At 47.9% G+C, this 24,263-nt stretch overlaps 1 protein-coding gene across 3 annotated transcripts in view; it reads left to right on the forward strand.

Moving 5' to 3' along the window:
- Window positions 1–22,749, forward strand: part of LOC102190983 (2'-5'-oligoadenylate synthase 1) — a 59,567-nt gene extending 36,818 nt beyond the window's left edge. The window contains exons 1-6 of one of the 3 annotated variants that reach the window (XM_005691488.3): window positions 15,101–15,448; window positions 16,235–16,526; window positions 18,126–18,310; window positions 19,920–20,152; window positions 20,968–21,121; window positions 22,278–22,749. In XM_005691488.3, coding sequence (XP_005691545.2) covers window positions 15,272–15,448; window positions 16,235–16,526; window positions 18,126–18,310; window positions 19,920–20,152; window positions 20,968–21,121; window positions 22,278–22,409 — 1,173 coding nt within the window. In that variant the 5' untranslated portion in view covers window positions 15,101–15,271 and the 3' untranslated portion in view covers window positions 22,410–22,749. Of the gene's footprint in view, window positions 1–271; window positions 549–1,932; window positions 2,118–4,541; window positions 4,775–5,806; window positions 6,048–15,100; window positions 15,449–16,234; window positions 16,527–18,125; window positions 18,311–19,919; window positions 20,153–20,967; window positions 21,122–22,277 lie in introns of those variants that run through there. The other 2 variants (XM_018061160.1, XM_018061161.1) reach the window with 2 other exon arrangements.

A 24,263-nucleotide genomic window follows, 5' to 3' on the forward strand; every position in this document is an offset into this window, starting at 1 on the left:
CGGTGTGAACTGCATCTCTGTCACCTACTAGCTGTGTGACTTGACTGATAACATGATCTCTCTCAGCATCTGTTTCCCCATCCAGAAGATGACAACAGATAATAACAGTGGCTAGATCTCAGAGTTCTTGTGAGCATTCTAGGAGTTACAGCCGCTGATGCCTTCAGAGCAGTGGCTAGCACTCAAAATGTTAGTGATTGCTCTCAGCATTTCATTTAAGGAGGCTCTTCTCAATGAAATGTGTCAATACTCATTCTTATCACCTTTTTAGGGCGGCTCCTCAGGCAAAGGCACGACCCTCAGGGGACGATCAGATGCTGACCTCGTCGTCTTCCTCACCAATCTGAAAAGTTTTCAGGAACACTTTGAGCGCCGAGGAGAATTCATTGAAGAAATCAGGAGACAGTTGGAAGCCTGTCAAAGAGAGGAAACATTTGAAGTGCAGTTTGAGGTCCAGAAACAGCAGAATCCCCGCGCTCTCAGCTTTGTGCTGAGGTCCCCCAACCAGGCGGTGGAGTTCGATGTCCTGCCCGCCTTTGATGCCCTGGGTGAGTGCTCCCAGCCACAAGTTCTTACACTCTTTGTCCTACGTCAGGGCTTCTTCCGCTCTCTTTTCTTGTCTCTGAGCAGAAATGTCTCTCACTTTGAGACTCTTATTAACCAAAGTATCCCTTCAAGTAGGAGGAGACCCCAGCATCTTTCCTGGGACAAGAATGCCCAGGGTCACACTCAGCCACTGAAGTGGCTGAGTTAAACAACAGATTGGTGCAATTGGGGGGATAGAGATATTTGTGTAGAACACCAGCCAGGCTTACTAGTTTGACATTTGGCAAACTGTGTGATCTCTTTCTAAAAACTAGGTCTAGGGTAAACTCAATATATTACTTTCATTTTCTATGTAAAATGTGAGGCAACCATTCAAACTTATGCTGAGGGTGGGAATCTTGAGATGATGTGCAGGAGCACTGGGACAGGAAGCAATTCATTCTTTGAGGCTCAGTTTCCACTGTGAACCTTAGATGCGGGGCTTCCCTGGCGGCTCAGTGGTTAAGAATGCAGCTGCGAAGCAGGAGATGCAGGTTCGATTCCTGGGTCAGGAAGATCCCCTGGAGAAGGACATGGCAACCCACTCCAGTATTCCTGCCTGGGAAATCCTATGGACAGAGGAGCCTGGCAGACTACAGCCCAGAGGGTCGCAGTAGGTCGGACAGGACTTAGCAACTGAGCAGGAGCCCAGACTTGGAGGCCCAAGGCCTATTCCATGGCCTAAATGAGACAGACAGAGAGCCTCTCTCCTGCAGCTTGACCATGTGAACACCAGGAATGAGATGATAACTCGCTGTGACACAAATGAAATAGGGTGACCCAAGAGAGCAATGGGGAATCAGAGGACTTTGGAGACAGTGACAAAGGAGGTGACCTCTGACCTGAGGCCTGAGGGGTGAGAAGAGGCCAAGCACTCAAAGATCTGGGGGTCCAGAGGAGGAAACAGCAAGTGCGCAGACAGGAATGAAGGTGGCATATTGGGAGAAGTGAAGCAACCAGGGGAGGCAGCGGCAAAGGGATTGAGGCAGGAGGGAAGACGAAGGAGGAGACAGGTCTCACCATCCGCGTGGGCCACTGTGAGGACTTGGGATTTTATCCAGAGGTCCTGGGAAGCAAGAAGTGGAAGGCTCAGGTGTAAAGGGCTCTATATGGGCTGTGGAGGATCCAGGGAGGAGGGTGCCGCCACCTCTGCTGAGTCCAGGTGAGAGACGATGGGTGATGGCGGTAGAGGCAGGAGAAGGGAGGACGGGGATGGACCTCAGGCCTCCTGGCTCTGGACTGCTGACCTCCTCACTGCCCCCCATGGCCAGTGAGTCTGTGTCCCTCAGGCGACAGAAAGAAACTCAGAAAAGAACTGACATTTAAACTTGAATTCATTCCCAACAGGTCAGTTGACCAAAGGTTACAGACCTGACCCTCAAATCTACGTCCGGCTCATCCAAGAGAGTGAGAACCTGGGCGGAGAAGGCGAGTTCTCCCCCTGCTTCACGGAGCTGCAGAGAGCCTTCCTGAAGGAGCGTCCGGCCAAGCTGAAGAGCCTCATCCGCCTGGTGAAGCACTGGTACCAACTGGTACGGCCGGTCCCATCTGGGCAGAGAGCTGAGGAGGAGGAGGAGGAGGAGGAGGAGGGAGAGAGTGAGGCCGGAGAGGAGGGAGGGGTGAGAGGAGGGAGGGAAGGAGCAGGGAGAGGTGAGGGGAGGAGAAGAAAGAGGAGAGGAGGGAGGAGGGGAGGAATCAGAAAGGATGCGGGAGGCAGGAGGGAGCCGGACAGAGACGGACAGAGAGGAGGGAAAGCGAGCCAGGAGGGAGAGATGATAGGAGGAACATGGAGGAGTAGACACTGGTCAGAAGGGGAAAAAACATGGGGAAGAAGGGTGGGGTCTGGGACATTGCCAGTGGACTCAGGTATCTTTCTCTTCCCGGTTCTCCCATGTCAGCCAGTGACAGCTCCATCCTTCCAGTTGGTCCGGACCAAACCATGGGCCTTTCTTATCTTTTTCATAAACACACACACACACCCCACCAATTTGCGAACACCTTGTCCTGTATGAAATATCATCATCAAGTACCCCCTCGCCCCTGCTCCCAGGCTGGTCTCTCCTCTGCATTGGTCCACCAAGAAGGAAACTCTGCTTCAGCCTCAGGGCCTTTGCATGAGCTTATTAGTTTGTTTATTGTCTGTCTTCCCTCTGAGAATGTACATAAAAGAAGGCATTTGCTTATTTTATTTGTATGCAGTGTATAAATATATAGTATGATACTGCATGTTTTATTCACTGCTGCTGCCCTAGAACCTAGAACAGTGCCTGGAATATAATAGGTTCTCAGTAAGCAATTATTCAGTGAATTAATCAGTTCCCCCCAACCCCCGCCCCAACTCCCCTTTGCTCACTTCCTAGCTGTCTGAATCTGGGCAAATGAATTAACCTCTTGTCCTTCCCATTTTCTCCCTTGAAAAGAGTGGCATGGCGCAGCAACACTAAATCACATAACATGAGGCCATGCACACAGATTGCTTCAGGTAGGATGCATGTTTGAAGAATATTAACCGCTCAAGTCCATGATGCATATTTGAAGAATATTAACCCCTCAACTCCATGGTACCTCTTTCCATTTATTTTGTCATCTTCAGTTGCTCTCATCAAAGTCAGGTATAGGTCTTTCAGTGTGGTTACATTAATTCCTAGTTAAAAAAAAAAATGTAATGTAATTGTAAATGGGATGGCTTTTAAATTTCTCTAATGAGGTGGATGAAACTGGAGCCTATTATACAGAGCGAAGTAAGCCAGAACGAAAACCACCAGTACACTATACTAACACATATATATGGAATTTAGAAAGATGGTAACAACAACCCTGTATGCGAGACAGCAAAAGAGACACAGATGTCTGGAACAGTCTTTGGGCTCTGTGGGAAAGGGCAAGGGTGGTATGATTTGGGAGAATGGCATTGAAACATGTAAATTATCACATGTGAAATGAATCGCCAGTCCAGGTTCGATGCATGAGACAGGGTGCCTGGGGCTGGTGCACTGGGATGACCCAGAGGGATGAGATAGGGAGGGAGGGGGGCGGGGGGTTCAGCATGGGGAACACATGTACACCCATGGCTGATTCATGTCAATTTATGACAAAACCAATACAATATTGTAAAGTAAATAAATAAATAAAACAGATTAAAATAATAAATAACTTTCTCATTGTGATAGTTTGTTACTCACATATAGAAACACAACATATTTCTATATATTATCACTGTATCCTGCGATCTTCCTAAATTCAGTTTTTATTTCTAATAGTTTTCTGGAGGTGCCTAGCGTTTTCTATGTATAGTGCCATGTCATCTGCAAATAGCAATAGTTAAACTTCCTTTTTAGTTTGCATGGATATTGTTTTTTTCTTGCCTGATTGCCATGGATGGACTTCCAGTGCTATGTTAAATAAGTGTGAGAAGAGTGTGCATATGCGTCTTGTTCTTGATTTTAAAGAAAAAGCTTTCAGCCTTCACCACTGAGGGTGATGTCAGCTCTAGGCTGGTCATATGCGGCCTTTATCGAGTTATGTTCTCTCCATACCCACCTTGTTAACAGTTTGTATGACAGTGGTTGTTGAATTTTCTCAATTTTTTTCTGTATATGAGAAAATAATCATAAGTTTTTATCTTTTATTTTGTTAATAGAAATGTATCTCTTTGATTGATTTGTGGATTCTGACCACCTCGCCTCACTGGACTATATCCAACTTGATCATGCTGTGTGACCTTGTAATATGTTGGTGAATTTGCTTTGCTAATATCTTGTAGAGGATTTTCCCGTCTATGATCATCAGGCCTGCTGTTTTCTTTTTTGTGTTGCATTTTTCTGCTTTTCGTGTAAAATGAGTTTGGAATCATCTCCTCATCCTCACTTTTCTGAAATAGCTTGAGGATAGGCATTACCTCTTCTCCACACAAAAGCTGAACAAACTCATGTTTCTAATTTGTTCCCTCTCCTCAGTGTAAGATGAAGTATGAGCATAAGCTGCCCCCACAGTATGCCCTGGAGCTGCTGACCATCTATGCCTGGGAACAAGGAAGCTCCGAACCAGAATTCAGCACAGCTCAGGGATTTCGGACTGTTTTGGTGTTAATCCTGAAGCATCAGGACCTCTGCATCTACTGGAAAAAGTATTATGACTTGGAAAACCCTACGATTAGCCAATACCTGAGGAGACAACTTGCAAAACCCAGGTACTCTATCCACACATGGCTTAGATCTCCACATAAATGCAGCTCTGATTACAGCGGTGGCACCCTGGAAATGTAGGAAGAGGGAGGTTTCCACAATTATTGATCGTCATCTATTCTCAGTTGCTATGCTGGGCACTTAATCCTACCGTCTGATTGAAATAATAACCTGGAACCCTGAGAGGCAGGCACTGTGCTAACCACAGATCACAGAGGTATGGAAAAAGAGGAGCTTGTGCAAACTGTACAGAAAGTGAGTGAAATAGCTAAAATTTGACTCAAATTGCAGTAGCTATGAAAAGTGAAAGTGAATGTGAAGTCGCTCAGTCGTGTCCAACTCTTTGCGATACTGTGGACTGTAGCCTACCAGGCTCCTCTGTCCATGGGATTCTCCAGGCAAGAATACTGGAGCGGGTTGCCATTTCCTTCTCCAGGGGATCTTCCTGACCCAGGGATCGAGCCCATGTCTCCTGCATTGCAGGCAGATGCTAAAACCTCTGAGCCACCAGGGGAGCCAGCAATAGCTATAGCAATAATAAAAATTGCTTCCCAGAAGTAAGAGCTTGCTATAAGACAAAAACACTCTGATAGAATTGTGTAATCTTGGTTATTAAACCTGTCATGTATAGACCCCTTATTATGTTTCAGTTACTGTTGGGAGCTTGTCAAGTGCTTCTCTAGATCCTCATACAACATCCTTTGAGGTAGGGATTTTCAAATTGCCGATTACACACATGAGGATACTGAGGATTAGAGATTCAGGTGACCTGCCTAAAGAGACAGCACTACTCAAGAGCAGAGGTGAGATTGAAACCAGGTCTCTCCAGGCCCAAATGCAAGCCTCCTTCACCTCGTGTTCAATGCCCACTGTAGGGCAGGGCACCCAGGTCACAAGCAAGGGAGAGGGGTCCATGGGGCCCTCCAGCTGCCCCCCGGAAACACTCTACCAAGGCTGGTATTTTGCCCTGCCGAGATCTTGAATCCCCCCAGACACAGCCCATGTACTCACCTGTCCTCTCTGACTGTTGTTTCCAGGCCTGTGATTCTGGACCCGGCGGACCCAACTGGAAATGTGGCTGGTGGAGATCCACAGAGGTGGCAGCTGCTGGCACAGGAGGTTAAAGTCTGGCTCAAGTATTCGTGCTGTAAGAAGTTGAGTGGGAAGCCAGTAGGCACCTGGAAGGTGCCGGTGAGAACTCCTGATTTCTTCATGTGACCTGATACTGATGGCATGTTGAGAGAACAACTTCTAGAAATGCTACTTAGTCAAAAGGAATTTCATCTCGGTCTCTGTATTCTTTCACTGTGGTTACTAGAAAATGTAGAATTACACCTGTGTCTGCCCCAGAATGAGTCACTGGGTTAGACAGTAGGCTTACCAACTTACATTGTCACCCTGCCTTGGTACCCAAACCAACGTGTCATTGACAAAAGTCCATTCCAGAAAACCTCCCATAAGGACACACAAAAGATCAAGATGTTCTTACCACCTGAGTCACTGGACACCTAAGTGGCTGGAAGACAGCCTTTGGCTTCTCCATATTGCTGTTCCTCCCTTGAGGCCTCCAGCATCCCCGTGAGATGGGTTTTACTCTGATTCTCATAATAATACATTGAGACATGGCCAGTCACTCAGAGTCCCCTGGTGAGTGAGAGACGAGAGTGTGAAGTTGAACCCTGGTCCTTCTTGCTGTGAAGCTCCTGCTCTTTGTCGCTGCTCTCAATGTGTCTTCATACTGGATTTTTCTGTTCCCATTTGGAAGCCCATTACAGGCTTCCCTGGTGGCTCAGAGGTTAAAGCGTCTGCCTGCAATGCGGGAGACCTGGGTTTGATCCCTGGGTCAGGAAGATCCCCTGGAGAAGGAAATGGCAACCCACTCCAGTATTCTTGCCTGGAGAATCCTATGGAGGGAGGAGCCTGGTGGGCTACAGTCCATGGGGTCGCAAAGAGTCGGACCCGACTGAGCGACTTCACTTTCACTTTTCACTCTCATTTGGGGACCATGACAAGGAATCTAGCAGAGCCTCAGTGGAGGGAACATACTCGGCTGAGCATACCAGCTACTGCCCTCTGTGATCCATCTCCACGTTGACACCAAAGCCACGCTGCCTACCTGCAGCTCTCAGACAAAGACCACGGGTGCCAGAGGCACTCAGGCAGCCCCATTCCTGAGAGTCAGGGGAAGCTCCGACATGGGACATTGGCGAAAGCACTCTCCACGGACTTGCTGGACTCTGTCTTGACTGCAGAGCCAACCGTCCTTCCTTCTTGCCTTCACCCAGAGTCAGATTAGATCAGGGTTGTCCGCTTGCGCAGCTTCTATAAGATCCCTGGTCATTGTCTCTCACCTGGCTGTTTCCCCAAACAATCTCCCACATTTAATCTCACATTGGCATCTGCTCCTTAGAGTGACCCAGACCCACACAAGCACCTCCGCCACCACCCTCAAGGTAGGTGTGGGCTCTTCAGCAAATGCTAGCTGTGATGATGACCCGAGGTACCATCCTGGTCATCCTCAGCCGTCACCTCTTCTCAGTCAATGTCACTGCCTCCGAGGTGGCTCCTAGACGAAGCCACCATCTCACCCTCTCCCCACCCCATCGCAGCCCTCATCCTGCTCCTTGGCCGGGGCTTCTGTGTTTATCCTTTCTACATTTGTGTTCTCAGATGCTTTGACATCTGGGCCCTGCTGATCCTGGAGAGACACCCCCCCACCAGGGTTGGCTGGTTCCTAGACACAGCCAGCAGCTCACCTGTTGGCCTTTCCCATGCAAACCTGTCGAGCATTTCCTCTCTGCCCACTGCCCAGACTCAGAGCCAGTCTGAGCCACAAGCCACCCTGCCCCACTCATGCTGGGACAAGGTACCAGGTGACTCAGGAAACCCCTTCCTCTCCACAGCCCTCTTACATTTTTCATACTTGCCATCCAAAGACTGCTTTCCCTGCCTCGCCTGCCTTTCCCAGAGAAATGACCATCAGGGTCTTGGCCTTGTTTTCCTCTAAGTCGGTCTGCCTCATGGAAGACCCTGGGGGTTCCCATGTGGCCTGGACACAGGATGACAGGCTGTGTCTCCTGTTTCTAGGGACCTGGGAGGACAATACTTGGTCATTGATTTAAGCATGAGAGTGAGAAATATGGTTGTTTTTAAACAAGAGGAAGAATCCCAAAGTGTCTCAAAAATTGGGGACCTTTTCTTTTCTGTCTCAATTTCCATGTCTATGTTGAGTCTTTCTGAAAATGGGATTTTACCCCAAATGGGGTTTTGTTACCACTGTGTTATCCTTAGCACAGGTATCTCTTCATGCAGAGAGGACACCTTATAATCACATGTAATTACCATGTGGGTGGACAACTTGTATTGTTTTCTGAGGGTGCTTCAGAATTATACATAAAGCCACAGTCACTAGCAGATTAACTGAATTGGGAAATAGCTGCTCAGCTGAAGAGCCACATGGATCATATGGCAGAACTATTGGTAATTCTTGGGGAACTCTCCTGCTGTTTCCATAGTGGTGGCACCAAAGTGCATTCTCAGCAAGAGTGGTCAGGAGTTCCAGGCCCTCCACATGCTCACCAACACGAGTGTCCTCTAACACATGTAACAGCTAGGCTAACAGGTAAAAGCGATGTCTTATGATTTTGCTTTCCATTTCCCAGATGATTCATAATATTGAGTATGGGAATTCCCCGGGGGTCCAGTGGTTAGGACTGGGCCCTCTCACTGTCGGGGTCAGAGTTCAATCCCTGGTTGGACAACCAAGATCAGGCAAGCTACACAGTGTGGCCAAAAGAATAACGATGCGCATCTTTTCATATAGCTGTTGGCCATTTGTAAAGCTTCTTTAGAGAAATAAAAATTCAATCTTTAGCCCATTGTATAATTAGGATATTCGTCCTTTAGCCATTGAGTCGTCCAAGGCCCTCATTATTTTGCTAATTTACCCCTTATCAGATTTGTGGTTTCCAGTCATTTTCTCCCTTTCCATTACCTTTTCTCCCTTTCATTTCATACTTTTTTTTTCATTTTTAATTTTGGAGTATAGTTCATTTGCATTGCGTGTTGCTTTGAATGCACAGCCAAGTGATTCAGCTCTACATGTATCTATTCTTTTCCATCAGTTACCTTTTCACTTCATTGGGTTTCTTTTTTTTTTCATTTGCTGGGCAGAAGCTTTTTAGTTGAATTAGTTCCCTGTTGTCTATTTTTGCTTTATTGTCAGTGCTTTGCTTACAGTCAACTACTCTTTGGCAAGGTTGTCAAGAATATACAATGAAGAAAGGACAGTCTCTTCAATAAATCAAGCTGGGAACATTGGATATCCACATGCAAAAGGATAAAATCACACCTTTTCCTCCAGCATGCACAAGTATCAACTCAGGATAGATACAGACCTGAACATAAAACTTGAAACTGTAAAACTCCTAGAAGAAAACCCAGGGGGAAAACTTCATGACATGGATTTGGCAATGACTTTATGAACGTTATATCAAATCACAGACAAACGGGTGTGAGTTGGGGGTCCCGCACCAGTTCTTCTATATGGATGCCAAGCATTCCAGCAGCACTTGTTTAAGGGACCATCCTTCCCACTGTTCTGCAGAACCACCTCAGACATATGTGCGGAGTCCTCTGTGTGTGAGCCTGTGTTGGTCCATTGGTCAGTTTTTGTGTCCTTGAGTTAATACTACCTTGACTAATTATGATATGCTGATATTCTCAGTGTCTTGTGGAAAACTCTTCTATCGAAACTAATGTCTTCTCTTGGCTCTGTCTATTTCTATGATAATATTATACTCAGTTGGTGAATTTTCACCCAAAATACAGGGAGGCATTTGATTAGAATTCCATAAATTAGTTCAGGGAAAATGACATCCATGTAATATTGAGAATTCCAGTCCACAAATGTGGAACTTCTTTCCATTAATTGTCTTCTTTAATTGCTCTGTAACTACATTGTATAGTTTTTCCCTGCATTGCTAGTGCATATATTGTGCATTGCTAGTACATACATTTTATACATATTATTCCTAGGTATCCATTTTCATACTATTGTACTTTCTTTACTTTCATTTGTAATGTTGGTTTCATGAAGACCTCAATGTTTTCAGTGGGTATGTGGATTATAGTATGATGAGTGAGCTTTATAATTCTCTGAATTTTGTGGTTTTATTGTATGTTGCTGTAAATCTATATCCCTGTATGACCACAAGAAACAATAAAGCATTTCCTTTCAAAACTGTTTTGGATAAGTGTTTGTCAGCTGAACTCTGATGATTTGGTCAAAGCTGGCAGAAGCAGGTGACACAAAGCTCGAGGGTGGTGCACTTCAGAACTGCTGGTTCAACCACAAATTCATGAGACTCAGCAACAGAGAAGAGAGTGTGTAAGGGATGATGGACATGCTTGTATGAAATCTGAAAGAGCCAAGTCATAAATGCCTCATTGTCCAGAGCTGAGTCCCCCCCATTCTGGGCCACTTCCTGCCGAGGAAACAAAACTGGGGAGAACTGAGATTAAGGCAGGAGAGGGGAGGGTGGAGTGCTCTGAGCCTCCCTGGAGGCTCAGCGTCTTGTCATGGGCCCCAGCCCCACCAGGGGTGCGGTCTGCTGTGCTACCTGCCTTCCAGGGCTCCCCGCTCCATGGGAGCTGTCCTGTCTCAGGGCTTCTTCCTCCCTCTGCTCATGTTTTTGAGCACAAGGCTCGCACAGTCCGAGAGCCTTACCGAAATGAGGGGTCTCTGAAAAGTGGAGCAGAGATCATCGTATTGCTCCTGGGGCCGTCGTGCCTAAAGCAAGCAGGTGAGAGGAAACGGTAAATTGGCCCAACTTGGGGACAAGACATTCTTCAGGGAACCCCCACCAGCCTTACTCGTTTGATTGAATGGCAAAGTGTGTGAACTTAATTTTTCTAACAAAGGGGCAGCATAGATCTATCTGTCCTCTGCAGCTGAGGACCTGAGAGGCGGTGCGTCTTTATTTCTTTTTTATTTTAAGAGGTGAACTTTTCTGTGATCTGCTACATAGGATGTGCTCTGTAATATCTGCCGTTACGGTTCTAATTACCGTCACTATCCTACTCACAGGAAAGAGCGTTTATTACCAGTCTCTCCAACCTGGTAGGCACTCCCTCCCATGCCCTGATAATAGACAGCAATGCTTCCCTTGGGAACCTGGCTAAGAATCAGGCCAGTGTGGATGTTACTACAGATTTTCTTCAAGTAAAAAATTCTTAACAAAAGAATATGCATGTCAGGGCTGAGTCTGGGTTTTCACGTGCAAAGTCTCTTCAGTTGTGTCCAACTCTGTGTGACCCCATGGATTGTAGCCTGCCAGGCTCCTCTGTCCATGGGGATTCTCCAGGCAAAAATACTGAAGTGGGTTGCCATGCCCACCTCCAGGGAATCTTTCCAACCTAGGGATCAAACCTGCGTCTCTTACGTCTCCTGCATGGGCAGGCAAGTTCTTTATCACTAGTGCCACCTGGGTAGCCCTGGTCTTTCACAACTTGGTGTAATTTCTCATAGAGTGCAGCAGAGAACATGAGCTTCTGGGCTCCTCTACTTTACTCCCTTAAATCCCAGCCACACGCAAATTGCTTTCTTTACCAGCTGCCCCTGCACCCTGTCTACCCCACCCTCCAGAAAAAGGCGAGTTACAGCGGCCACCAGTGAAAGAGGTGCCCTGATGACCATTGTGAAAAGGGGAACAGGAGACCTAGTGGTCTTAAATTAGCCAATTAAGATCAGAGGTGGTGCCGAGAAATGAAAGGGAAAGGTAGCCGCTCAGTCATGTCTGACTCTTTGTGAGCCCAGGGACTGTAGCCCACCAGGCTCCTTTGTCCATGGGGATTCCTTTGTCCAGGAAACAATACTGGAGTGGGTTGCTATTCCCTTCTCCAGGGTATCTTCCCAACCCAAGGATCAAACCTGAGCGTCCCACATTGCAGGCAGATTCTTTACTGTCTGGGCCACGAGGGAAGTCCTAAAGGTGGCGCTGGCTGTAAAGAACTCGCCTGCCAGCGCGGCAGGCACAGGACACATGGGTTCAATCCCTGGGTTAGAAAGCTCCCCACTCCAGTATTCTTGCCTGGAGAATCCCATGGACAGAGGAGCCTGGCAGGCTACAGTCCATAGGGTTGCAAAGATTCAGGCACAACTGAAGCGAAGCAAGCAGGCCAAAGAATTTTAAAGTCAGAATTGCCCTTTAATTTTGCTCAGCTTTGATACCTTTCATCTCTCCTTTTGTGTTTCTCCTTTCAGATTATCCTCTGAAGTAGTTCCATGAGTGAGAGAGAAAAGTTCTTCTGAGAAATGGAATATTGCCCGCCCTATTAGTAAACAAGGATGGCACAGTCAACAGGGATGGTGAGCTGGTGAGCCCTGAGGGAACTCGGGAAGGAATAATACCTGCCATCTAGCAGCCACTCCCTGCTGTGGGCCCTGAGGAAGGAAAGATGGAAAGTGAAAACAGGACCCATGCCCCAGAGAGCTGAGATGCTTTTGAAAGGAAATACTACACTGAGTCCAGACTCATATACATAGAAAGTGCTAAATTCCTTAACTTAGAATATCTGGTTTTCTTTCATTTACATAAAAACAGCTTTTAATGTCCAGACTACCTGACCTATGTTGAGAAATTTCCGTATAACCTGGCTCCTCCCCTCGCCACCCTTGGAGCAGTTCTCTCGGGGTCACTTGAGAGGCTGTCTCCCCGGCTTCAAGTCCTAAAAATTCCCACCAGATAAAACATAACTCTCAACTTTTATGTTATGAATACTTTTTAATCGGCCGCCCTCTTTACAGATTGGGACACTGAGGCATGCCAGGTTACCTTCGTGTTCAAACTGCACAGTTAGGGACAGTTGGCAATTTTTCTGCCATCCTAAAAGTGCCTCAGGAAATGTTAGGTAGTTAGAATAGGAAACAGGAGTCCAGAATGGCAGCGGCTAAAAGACAAGGAGGGGAAAGCCCGCGAAAATAGAACAAAGGAAGATCCGAGGACTGGAGTGAGGACCTCAGGGAGGACAAAGAGCACTCCTGGCTGGCCCAGTTTACACACAGCAGCCCCGGGGGAGGCAAAACACAGAAAAAGAGGAGACAAAGGGCTCTCTCTCTTCTCTTTGCGTCTTTTGGGTTGGCATGCCCTCACGCCTCGAGGATGTATTTTCCTTTTCTTTTCTAAATAAAACTGAGCTGTAACTCAGAGCTGTAACGCTGATCTGTCCAAGAGCTATAACACAGTCTGTCTGAGAGCTGTGGCACGCCAAGGGCTTTAACGTCCGTCACTTCAAGTTTTTGTTGTGACGTGCTGGGGTCCAGCCCCGGTGGATCCAGGGTAATTCGAAGAGGAGACGGAATCGGCGTCCTAGGAAAAAACTGATTTAATTACAGACATAAACAGAGATTAGAAAGGAATAGTGTAGTAGGAAGATTAGTGGAGAAAGAGGCTGAATAACTTGGTTTATGTGGAATACCAATCACCACCTACGTAGGCCACAGGCATTTTTCCGTTCTCCCGAAGGAGAGGAGGCAATGAGGCCTCCCCAGTCCGATCTTAGAAGCCCAGGCAAAATTAGCAGGCTTGGTGAGTACCCACGTTCCAGATGGGAATTCAGCCAGGAAAACAGGGAGCAAGAAAGAAACGACACGAGGGAATCAGTCTTTCCAGAAACTGATCCGATTTCTTTATTTTTCAGGTTTGCTTATATACCTTTTGTTACACATAGAGACAAATGGAAATTTTAAAGTCACGCGGGGGTCAGCAGTCCTGACCTTTATCAAAATCAGGTGCTTCACATAAATGTATAAAAAAAAGTCTTAGGGGTTTTACATCATTTTCTGGCCATGAGGCCTGCTGACATTTTATGACCCTTTCTTTCTGAAAATGGTCAGTTAACCAGAAAACTTATTTTTTCCAAGGGTGTTTTTCCTTAAACCAGGCGCCACCCTCTGAAGGTAGCAGATAAAGTTGCATTCCTATAGGGTGAGGGTGTAGTGGGTTACAGTCAAGAAAGGAATTTACTTAGTCTAAGGTTTAACATGATTAATCTTAAAGGTTAATACTTATTTCTCCTATATGCTAGTTATATTCATTATAAGGGCAGGGAATATGGAGATTTAGCAACAAATATTGGCTCAACAAATGAAAACCCTTCACCAATATAATTTCTAATCAATCTACTATACTATACTAATAATTTTCTAACTTCTCAAAAGAGTCTGTATTTAGAAAGTTTTAAAGCATCTTGTGCCTCTCACAGCTGGGAGGCTGTAAACAATCACATGTGGCTGGACGAACCCGCTCAGGCAGGCTAGAGAAACTTCAGAGGAGTTTGTAAGTTGAAACACTCTTGTCACGCCCAGGAATTTTTATTAACTGCAGCTGCAAGTTAGCTCCTTCTCCAAGAGAAATGGTGATGGGAGAGAGCCCCTATAAATTCAGAAGTGTAGGTGAGAGCATAAAACAGTAAAATAGGTAGACTCTGGCTTTGGGGGTAGATGCTCGGGAACAGGGGGTTTCCTGAGGCTCGATTCCGCCTTTGCATATGCCAAAGCCTCCTTCCTCATGACCTTTGCCATGGGCGGAGTTCCTCACGCTGGCTCCCAGCAGTGACAGAGACAGAACTGAGGAGATTATACTCCCCTGACAGGAAATAACATCTGTTAATCAAAAAGTAAAATGTATAGAGTTAGGCCATTAAAAGAGAGAAAGAGAAATTATGTTTATATGTACGTGTACATTAACCTAGAAAAATATCTCACAAGACTACATCAAAGTAGTTATACTTCTAGTGTTTGAGGTTTAGGATCAGGATGGAATTTATGCTTCCAGATTTTTTGACTGTTTCTGTTTGCAATATTCATGTACTGCTGCAAGGACCACAGGAGGCTATAGAACAATGTTGTCTGCAACAAAAAAAAGAGAGGAAAAAGAAACCAAAAATCTGTTTCTACTTGTGATTACTCTTGGGTGCAATGCCAACCTGGGTTAAAAGTACCTTTTCAGAGTACATTCTGAAGAAAGACCGGATGTTCTAGGCTGTTGGTCAAAGTGTTAGTTGCTCAGTCCTGCCTGATTCCTTGCAACCCTCTGCATAGCAGCCTGCCAGGTTCCTCTGTTCATGGGCTTTCCAGCAAAAACACTAGAGTGGGTAGCCATTCCCTTCCCCAGGGGATCTCCTGATCCGGAGATTGAACCTGGGTCTCCTGCATTAAGGCAGAAGTAAATCTGGGATTCTAGAGCAATGTGCTGGGAGACCTGACAGGATGAAAGGAGAGTCTGATTTACTCAGAGCAGAGGAGAGATTAAAGACTCCAGCCAAAGCTCCTCCCTTCCAAGGAAATGAAACCAGCAGCAGCCCAGACTACGGGCATAGCTCCTCCCTGCCAGTGAAATGAAACTTAACAGCCTCCTAGATGCAGGCAGCAGAAGAGCCAGAAGCTCACAGATTCAGGCAGCAGCTCCGCCGCCTCTGACTCTCCAGTCCCCAGCACCGTGATGGAGCTCAGCGATACCCCGGCCAACTTTCTGGACAAGTTCATCGAAGACCACCTCCTGTCAAACACGGAGTTCCGCACGCAGGTCAAACAAGCCATCGACACCATCTGCACTTTCCTGAAGGAGAGGTGTTTCCAACGTGCCCCTCACCCAGTTCGGGTGTCCAAAGTTGTGAAGGTGAGTCCAGAACTGCCTGGTTGGGGAGAAGGGGGGCTGGTGAGCAAGCGTTTGCATAGGGACAGACAGAGAGCAGAAGGCTGAGGTCTCTGGGGCTGGTGCTTTCTGATTTATCCATGGCAGAACTATAATCACATTTGTGAAAATAGCTTCTGGGGTGAGGGCATCCGTCTGTAAGTTTTTAACAAATTCCCTGGAGAAGTGTATAAACCACCTAGGTAACGACTGCTATAGAGATAAGCAATCTGAATCCTGGCAGCATCTACAGTTCACTAATCTTGACCAGGCTGGGATCTTACTATTTCTGCTAAGTCACAAGCTGGTTAAGAGTATATGTTTTAAAAGCAGATAGCACCTGCTGGCTGTCTTGGGCAAGTCACTTAATCTCTCTGTGCCTCAGTTACCTTATAGGACTTGCAGTTCAAGTAAAGTCAGCCATGGGCCAGTTTACAGTATTAATCACATAAGGTCATAAATTACAAGGAGTAAAGAATATGGACCCTGGAAAAAGACAAGTAGGATGTTAACTGTATCTCTGCCACCCACTAGCTGTACGACTGAACTGATACATGATCTCTCAGCATCTGTTTCCCCAACTGGAATATGACAACAGATAATAACAGTAGCTAGATCCCAGAGTTCTTGTGAGCATTCTAGGAGTTACAGCCGCTGATGCCTTCAGAGCAGTGGCTAGTACTCAAAACGTTAGTGATTGCTCTCAGCATTTCATTTAAGGAGGCTCTTCTCAATGAAATGTGTCAATACTCACTCTTACCACCTTTTTAGGGCGGCTCCTCAGGCAAAGGCACGACCCTCAGGGGACGATCAGATGCTGACCTCGTCGTCTTCCTCACCAATCTGAAAAGTTTTCAGGAACAGTTTGAGCGCCGAGGAGAATTCATTGAAGAAATCAGGAGACAGCTGGAAGCCTGTCAAAGAGAGGAAACATTTGAAGTGAAGTTTGAGGTCCAGAAACTCAAACAATGGGAGAATCCCCGCGTTCTCAGCTTTGTGCTGAGGTCCCCCAAGCTCAACAAGGAGGTGGAGTTCGATGTCCTGCCCGCCTTTGATGCCCTGGGTGAGTGCTCCCAGCCACAAAAATAAAATGTCTTATTAACCAATGTATCCCTTCAAGTGGGAGGAGACCCCAGCATCTCTCCTGGGACAAGAATGCCTAGGGTCACACTCAGCCACTGAAGTGATGTTAAACAACAAACTGGTACAGTTGGGGGGTCAAGATATTTTTATAGAACACCTACCAGGCTTACTAGTTTGACTTTTGGCAAAGTGTGTGATCTTCTTTCTAAAAACTGCTGCTGCTGCTGCTGCTAAGTCGCTGCAGTCATGTCCGACTCTGTGAGACCCCATAGATAGCAGCCCACCAGGTTCCCCCGTCCCTGGGATTCTCCAGGCAAGAACACTGGAGTGGGTTGCCATTTCCTTCTCCAGTGCATAAAAGTGAAAATTGAAAGTGAAGTCGCTCAGTCGTGTCTGACTCTTTGCGACCCCATGGACTGTAGCCCACCAGGCTCCTCCGTCCATGGGAGTTTCCAGGCAAGAGTACTGGAGTGGAGTGCCATTGCCTTCTCCATTCTAAAAACTAGGTCTAGGGTAAATTCAATATGTTAATTTCATTTTTTATGCAAAATGTGAGACAACCATTCAAACTTTCACTGAGGGCTGGAATCTTGAGATACCGTGCAGGAGCACTGGGACAGGAAACAATTCATTCTTTGAGGCTCAGTGTCCACTGTGAACCTTAGATGTGCGGCTTCCCTGGTGCCTCAGTGGTTAAGAATCCACCTGCCGAGCAGGAGATGCAGGTTCCATCTCTGGGTCAGGAAGATCCCCTGGAGAAGGACATGGCAACCCACTCCAGTAGTCCTGCCTGGGAAATCCCATGGACAGAGGGGCCTGGCAGACTAGAGTCCACGGGGTCACAAAGAGTCAGACAGGACTGAGCAAGTGAGCAGGAACACAGACCTGGAGGTGCAAGGCGTGTTCCAGGGCCCTAAGTGAGACAGACAGAGAACCTCTCTCCTGGAGCCTGACCCTGTGAACACCAGGAAGGAAATGATAACTCACTGCGACCAAAACTAAACATGTTGACTCGAAAGAGAGCAAAGGGGATCAGAGGACTTTGGTAGATAGGGCAACAAGAGAGGTGACCTCTGACCTGAGGCCCAAAGAATGAGAAAGAGCCAAGCATGGGCAGACCTCCTAGGAAGAGGAAACAGCAGGTGCAAAGACAGGAATGGACTTGGCATATTTGAAGAAGTGAAGCAACCAGGGGAGGCAGTGGCAAAGGGATTGAGGCAGGAGGGAAGACGAAGGAGGAGACAGGTCTCACCATCCGCGTGGGCCACTGTGAGGACTTGGGATTTCATCCAGAGGTCCTGGGAAGCAAGAAGTGGAAGGATCAGGTTTAAAGGCCTCTATATGGGCTGTGGAGGATCCAGGGAGGGTGGTGCCGCCACCTCTGCTGAGTCCAGGTGAGAGACGATGGGTGACGGCGGTAGAGGCGGGAGAAGGGAGGACCGGGGATGGACCTCAGGCCTCCTGGCTGTGGGCCTGCTGACCTCCCCACTGCCCCCCACGGCCAGTGAGCTTGTTGTCTCAGAGGGAATGAAAGAACCTCAGAAGAGCTGACGTCGAAACATGGATCCATTCCCAACAGGTCAGTTGACCAAAGGTTACAGACCTGACTCTAGAGTCTATGTCCAGCTCATCCAAGAGTGCGAGAACCTGAGGAAAGAGGGCGAGTTCTCCCCCTGCTTCACGGAGCTGCAGCGAGACTTCCTGAAGAGTCGTCCAACCAAGCTGAAGAGCCTCATCCGCCTGGTGAAGCACTGGTACCAACTGGTACGGCCGGTCCCATCTGGGCAGAGAGCCGAGGAGGAGGAGGAGGAGGAGGAGGAGGGAGAGAGTGAGGCCGGAGAGGAGGGAGGGAAGGAGCAGGGAGAGGTGAGGGGAGGAGCCAGCATGAGGCAGTGGGAAGAGGGAGAGGTGACGGAGGGGAGGGGAGAGCAGAGGGGAGGGAAGGGGAATCACAAATCCATCCTTCTAGCTACTACGGCCAAACCCAGGGTCATCCTTGGCTTCTTCACAGACACCCACATCCAACCAGTCAGCAAATGTTGTTGATCCTGTATTAAAAGATACCTGTGATTCATCCACAGCTACCACCTCTGTTACCCCTCAGTCCTGATCATCTTGGGAGGCTCAAGGGATCTGCCCTTGACCTCTCTGAGCCCCCCTCTCTGTCCGCTCACCACCACCCTCCGGCCACGCTCTTCTCTTCACTAGTCCTGGAGAGAAACTCCACACCCCAACCTCCGGGCCTCTGCATCTGCCTATTTGTTTGTTTCTTGTGGTGGTGTTGTTCAGCTACTAAGTCATGTCCGACTTCTTGTGACCCCAGGGACTGCAGCACGCCAGGCTCCCCTGTCCTCCACTCTCTCCCAGAGTTTGCTCAGATTCCTGTCCATTGAGTCGGTGATGCTTTCTAACCATCTCATCCTCGGCCACCCCCTTCTCCTCTTGCCCTCAATCTTTCCCCAAATCAGGGTTTTTTCCAATGAGTTGGCTCTTCCCATCAGGTGGCCAAAGTATTGGAGCTTCAGCATCAGAACTTCCAGTGAATATTCAGGGTTGATTTCCTTGATGATTGACTGGTTTGATCTCCTTACAGTCCAAGGGACCCTCAAAGAGTCTTGTCCAGCACCACAGTTCAAAAGTGTCAGTTCTTTGGTGCTCAGCTCTCTTTATGGTACAAGTCTCACATCTGTTCAGAACTAATCAAAGCTATGGTTTTTCCAGTAGTCATATTTATTGTCTGTCTCCCCACTGTTCCCTGGTGGCTCAGATGGTAAAGCATCTGCCTCCAATGCGGGAGACCCAGGTTCGATCCCTGGGTCAGGAAGATCCCGTGGAGAAGGAAATGGCAACCCACTCCAGTATTCTTGCATGGAAAATTCCATGAACAGAGGAGCCTGGTGGGCTACAGTCCATGGGGTTGCAAAGAGTCGGACAGGACTTCACTTTCACTTTTCCCTCTATAAATGTACAAAAACAGAAGGATTGATATGTTTGATTCCCTGCTGTATCCCAGGAACCTAGGACAGTGCCTGGCACATGAGAGAAGTTCAAAAAATGATTGTTAGGTGGATTAATGAGTGCTATATCCCCCCCCAACACCACACACACACACACTCACACACACACACACACACACACACACACACACACACACACACTCTTCTGTTCACTTCCTAGCCATCTGGCTTTGAACAGGTGAGTTAATAGCTCTGTGAATGCCACCTTAGACTATACCTAAATGGATAGGTGTGGATTTGCTCTCAGAAAACTTTATACCCTGAACCAAGTGGCAGGCTGAACTTGATCCATGAGAAATGTGCTTTACACAAACGCTAGACAAGCCCATTTTCCTGATTGTTTTCCCTCTACTCAGTGTAAGGAGCAGCTTGGAAAGCCGTTGCCCCCACAATATGCCCTGGAGCTTCTGACGGTCTATGCCTGGGAGCAAGGGTGCAAGGAAACAGCATTCGTCACAGCTCAGGGATTTCAGACTGTCTTGGAATTAGTCCTGCAGTATGAGAAGCTTTGCATCTACTGGGAAAAGAATTATAACTCTGAAAACCCTATTATTGAAGAATACCTGACGAGGCAACTTGCAAAATGCAGGTACTCTATCCGCTCATGGCTTAGCTCCCCACATAAATGAACCCCTGCTTACAGCTGTAGCACCCTGGAAATGAAGGAATTGGGAGGGTTCTACATTAATTGATCATCTTCTGATACTTACCATGCTACTGGACACTTCACTAGTACCATCTAACTTTAAAAACAGTGCAAATAGCCACGTGAGGCAGGCACTATGTTAACTGCTTCACAGATGAGCAAACCAAGATTCTGAGCAGTAAAGAGTTTGTCCAAACCCTAACAGAAAATGAGCGAAACAGCTGAAATTTCAACTAAAATAACAACAGCTGCAGCAACAAGAATAATTGCTCCCAGGAAGTAAGAGCTTGCTATAAGACTAACACACTCTAATAGTATAGTAAAAATTATGACTGTTGTTTACCTGTCATGCACTAACCCTTACGATGGCCCAGTTACTGTGCTGAGTATTCCATGTTACTTATCTAGATCCTCATAGAACATCCTTTGAAGTAGGGATGTTCAAATCTGATGAGCATACTGAGAATTAGAGAGACCAAGACATCTACCCAAGGTCACACTCCTACAGAAGAGCAGAGGTGAGATTCAAGCGCAGGTCTATCAAAGCCCAAATGCAAGGCTCCCCCTTCCGTTCACTGTCCTCCATGGAGCAGGGCACCCAGGACACACCCCAGGGAGCAGTGCTCTGCTGGAACCCTGATGCTGCCTGAGTCTGAGCCTGTGCCAGGCTGGTTGCTTTGCCCTTCCTGGGGCATCTAGACCACCCACCAGACAGAACCCAGCTTCTCATCTCTCTCTCTCTAAATATTACCCTTCAGGCCTGTGATTCTGGACCCAGCGGACCCTACAGGAAATGTTGCTGGTAAAGACACACGTAGCTGGCAGCAGCTGGCACAAGCAGCTTCGGTCTGGCTGGATTACCCGTGCTTTAAGAAACGGGACGGGTCTCCCGTGGGCTCCTGGGATGTGTCGGTGAGACCTGCTCCTTTACCGCTGCCCTGCCCCTACCCCTTCCACACAGCATGGGGTATGTAGCTAGAGACCATTCCTTCCAAAGAAATTGCCTCTTGCTAGAGGTCACTAGGGCAAAGAGTTGGACACGACTGAGCAACTTTCCTTTTCACAGAGGCCACTCCCATTCACATCACGCCAGGCTGTGCTCCCTGTTTTACAGTCATCTTGACCCCAGTCAGAGGGTTCCTAGACTTCTCACATCCCTATCCAGAGCATATTCCTTAATTAATGCCTCCTTGGCCAGAAGTAACTTTTTTAACAGCGCCAATTGGCTCATTCCACTAAGAAGAAAAAGAATTATAACCACCACTTATGAATACCTGCTTTGGGGTCAGGCTCTGTTCTTAGCCCCTTAAATTTCATTGTTTCATTAAATCCTCACGACACCCCATGAGCCCTGATTTCTACTCCCATCTTACAGGTGAGAACAGGAGGCTCAGAGAGGTGAAGTCACCTGCTCAAGCCCACTCAGCTAGGGAGCCGCAGAGCCAGGAATCCCACTCAGCAGACTCCAATGCCAGGGCTTACTCCGCTGAGCTAAACAGCCTGCCTTGTATCCCCTCCCCCCTCCATATCACACAACAAATGAGTGACTCAGAGTAGGTGAGGATGTGGGCGTGTCACACAGCTAAGTCGGGGCTGAGGGCCCCATCTTTCCACTCCAAGAGTAGGGATCTTTCTCAGGCTGGAGTGGAGAGGGCTGATGATGCCAGAGATGGGTTTCCCAGGAAACAGGCTCTGGGATGAAGTTCACGTACAGGATGTTTCCGGGGAGGACCATTGGAACCAACATCTGAGTAAAGCAGGGGCGTGAGGTGGGTACCAACACAAGGAGAGGGGCATCTGGGATGCTGGCCATCTCGGACCATCTCCCTGGGGAGCCCTGGGGGCCCCAACAGCCTCCAGAGTTGTCCTACAGAAGACTGAGGTGGCCAGGCCTTTATAGCCCCAACACGGGCCAGCTGCTGAATGCGGTCAACCCAGGAGGGGGCGTGGCCTTCCTTGAAGGGCATCCAGGCGGCAGGTCACAGTGTCCACCGTGAATGCTCAGTGAGACCCGGGCCAAGCGGGGAGGCCCAGCTCTCCAGTGTGACCATGTGCTTCTCCCTTTCAGCCCCAAGAACACAGCGACTCGATGTTCCAGGCCTATGATTTTAGACAGCACCATAGATCCTGTCCAAGAATCCAGCTCCGCGGAGAAGCCCGTCCCCAGGTGGAAGAGAACTGGACATGTACCATCCTCTGAACACCAGAGTATCTTGGAGGCAAGGTCTCCAAAGCCATCTGGGCCAGCCCTCTTCATTTCTAGGGCTGGGGGCCTGGATCCAAAGACAGCCGTGAATTGATGTCAGACCTGGGACCAGAATCCAGGTCTCCTGACCCCCAGCCTTCCCACTATTCTGTGCTCTCTTTTCTTTCATAGACAGCATGCTCCCCAGTGGAGCCTGACAATAACCTCTCCGAGATACCAGGAGAGACTCAGGCAAAAGAGCGGAATCCCAGCCTTGACTTTCTTCTGTGAACCTGGGGGGAAAGGTGATGGTCCAGTTTATTGTCAATAATAATAAAAATAGTAGCAAATGCCACTTGCTGGGTGTTAATTAACTCAAGGGACAGAGCCAAGAAGTATATCTGCATATCATGTGTGTGCATATTCACTGATGCAACTAAAGATATTAATTGGGCACCTGCTCTGTGCCAAGCATTGTTCTGGCCAGTGGATCACTGTTGTGGTTCAGTTGCTGAGTTGTGTCCGACTCTTTGTGACCCCATGGACTGCAGCACGCCAGGCTTCCATATCCTTCACTACCTCTCAGAGTTTGCTCAGATTCTTGTCCATTAAGTTGGTGATGCTACCCAACCATCTCACCCTCTGCCACCCTCTTCTCCTTTTGCCTTTAATATTTCCCAGCATCAGGGTCTTTTCCAATGACTCAGCTCTTCTCATCAGGTGGCCAAAGTATTGGAGCATAGCAATGAGTAAAGCAGACAAAAATCCCTGCCTGGTGGAGCTGACATTTTGTGGAATACTCTACTATTGGAGAGATGAGGGTCCTTTCAATTCTCAACTACAGATAATCCTGAGACAAGCATCTTTGGTTCATCCTTTGTCCACATCTCTGATTATTTACCCAGGAAAAATTGTAGAACTGCCCTGTGTAATTCAGTAGTCACTAGTCACGGATGGCTATTGAGTACCTGAGATGTAGCTGAACCCAACCGAGAGATGCTCATCTTTATACTTTCCTGAGTTTTCAGATTATTACTAATTTGGAGCTGTAATTTATACTACTTATATGACCGCAAGAAACAGTAAAGCAAGGTTTCTGGTTCAGAATTACCCCATCCACCCCTGCTATTAAAAGCTAGCATCTGCCCCCTTGCAAGGAGACTCTTGCAGAGGTTTCTCGTCCATGAGACTCCCCCCAACTCCGAGGACCAGTATCCACCTCCCCCCCTGCCCACTAGGACTGTAAGTATGGTCAAGTCCCAACACAGCCCAGCTGGGGACACGCTGGGCCTGCTGAGGGAGGATAGACTTATATCCGTAATGGCCGGAAGACCCGGCAGGGTGTACCAGCACAAGTCAGGTGGGTGTGTGGGGGAGGGACCCCAAGGGCACCTCATCTAGGGGCTGCGGAGTCAGGTCAGATGACCTAGAGCTTATTGATTTGGAAGTCCCCTCCTGGACTTCAGGAGTTCATACCCTGGCAAGGACCCCAGAAGAAGATGCAGACTCGCTCTTAGCCAGGCTCTTAGAACAGATAAAGTGTGAGCATCTGCCAGGTGATGTTCCCAGGAGAGATGGTGGGCTGCTGCTGCTGCTGCTGCTAAGTTGCTTCAGTCGAGTCCGACTCTGTGCAACCCCATAGACGGCAGCCCACCAGGCTCCCCCATCCCTGGGGTTCTCCAGGCAAGAACACTGGAGTGGGTTGCCATTTCCTTCTCCAAAGCATGAAAGTGAAAAGTGAAAGTGAAGTTGCTCAGTCGTGTCTGACTCTTAGCAATTCCACGGACTGCAACCTACCAGGCTCCTCCATCCATGGGATTTTCCAGGCCAAGAGTACTGGAGTGGGTTGCCATTGCCTTCTCCGAGAGA

Source organism: Capra hircus, chromosome 17 (assembly GCF_001704415.2).
Source record: "Capra hircus breed San Clemente chromosome 17, ASM170441v1, whole genome shotgun sequence".
NCBI lineage: Eukaryota > Metazoa > Chordata > Mammalia > Artiodactyla > Bovidae > Capra > Capra hircus.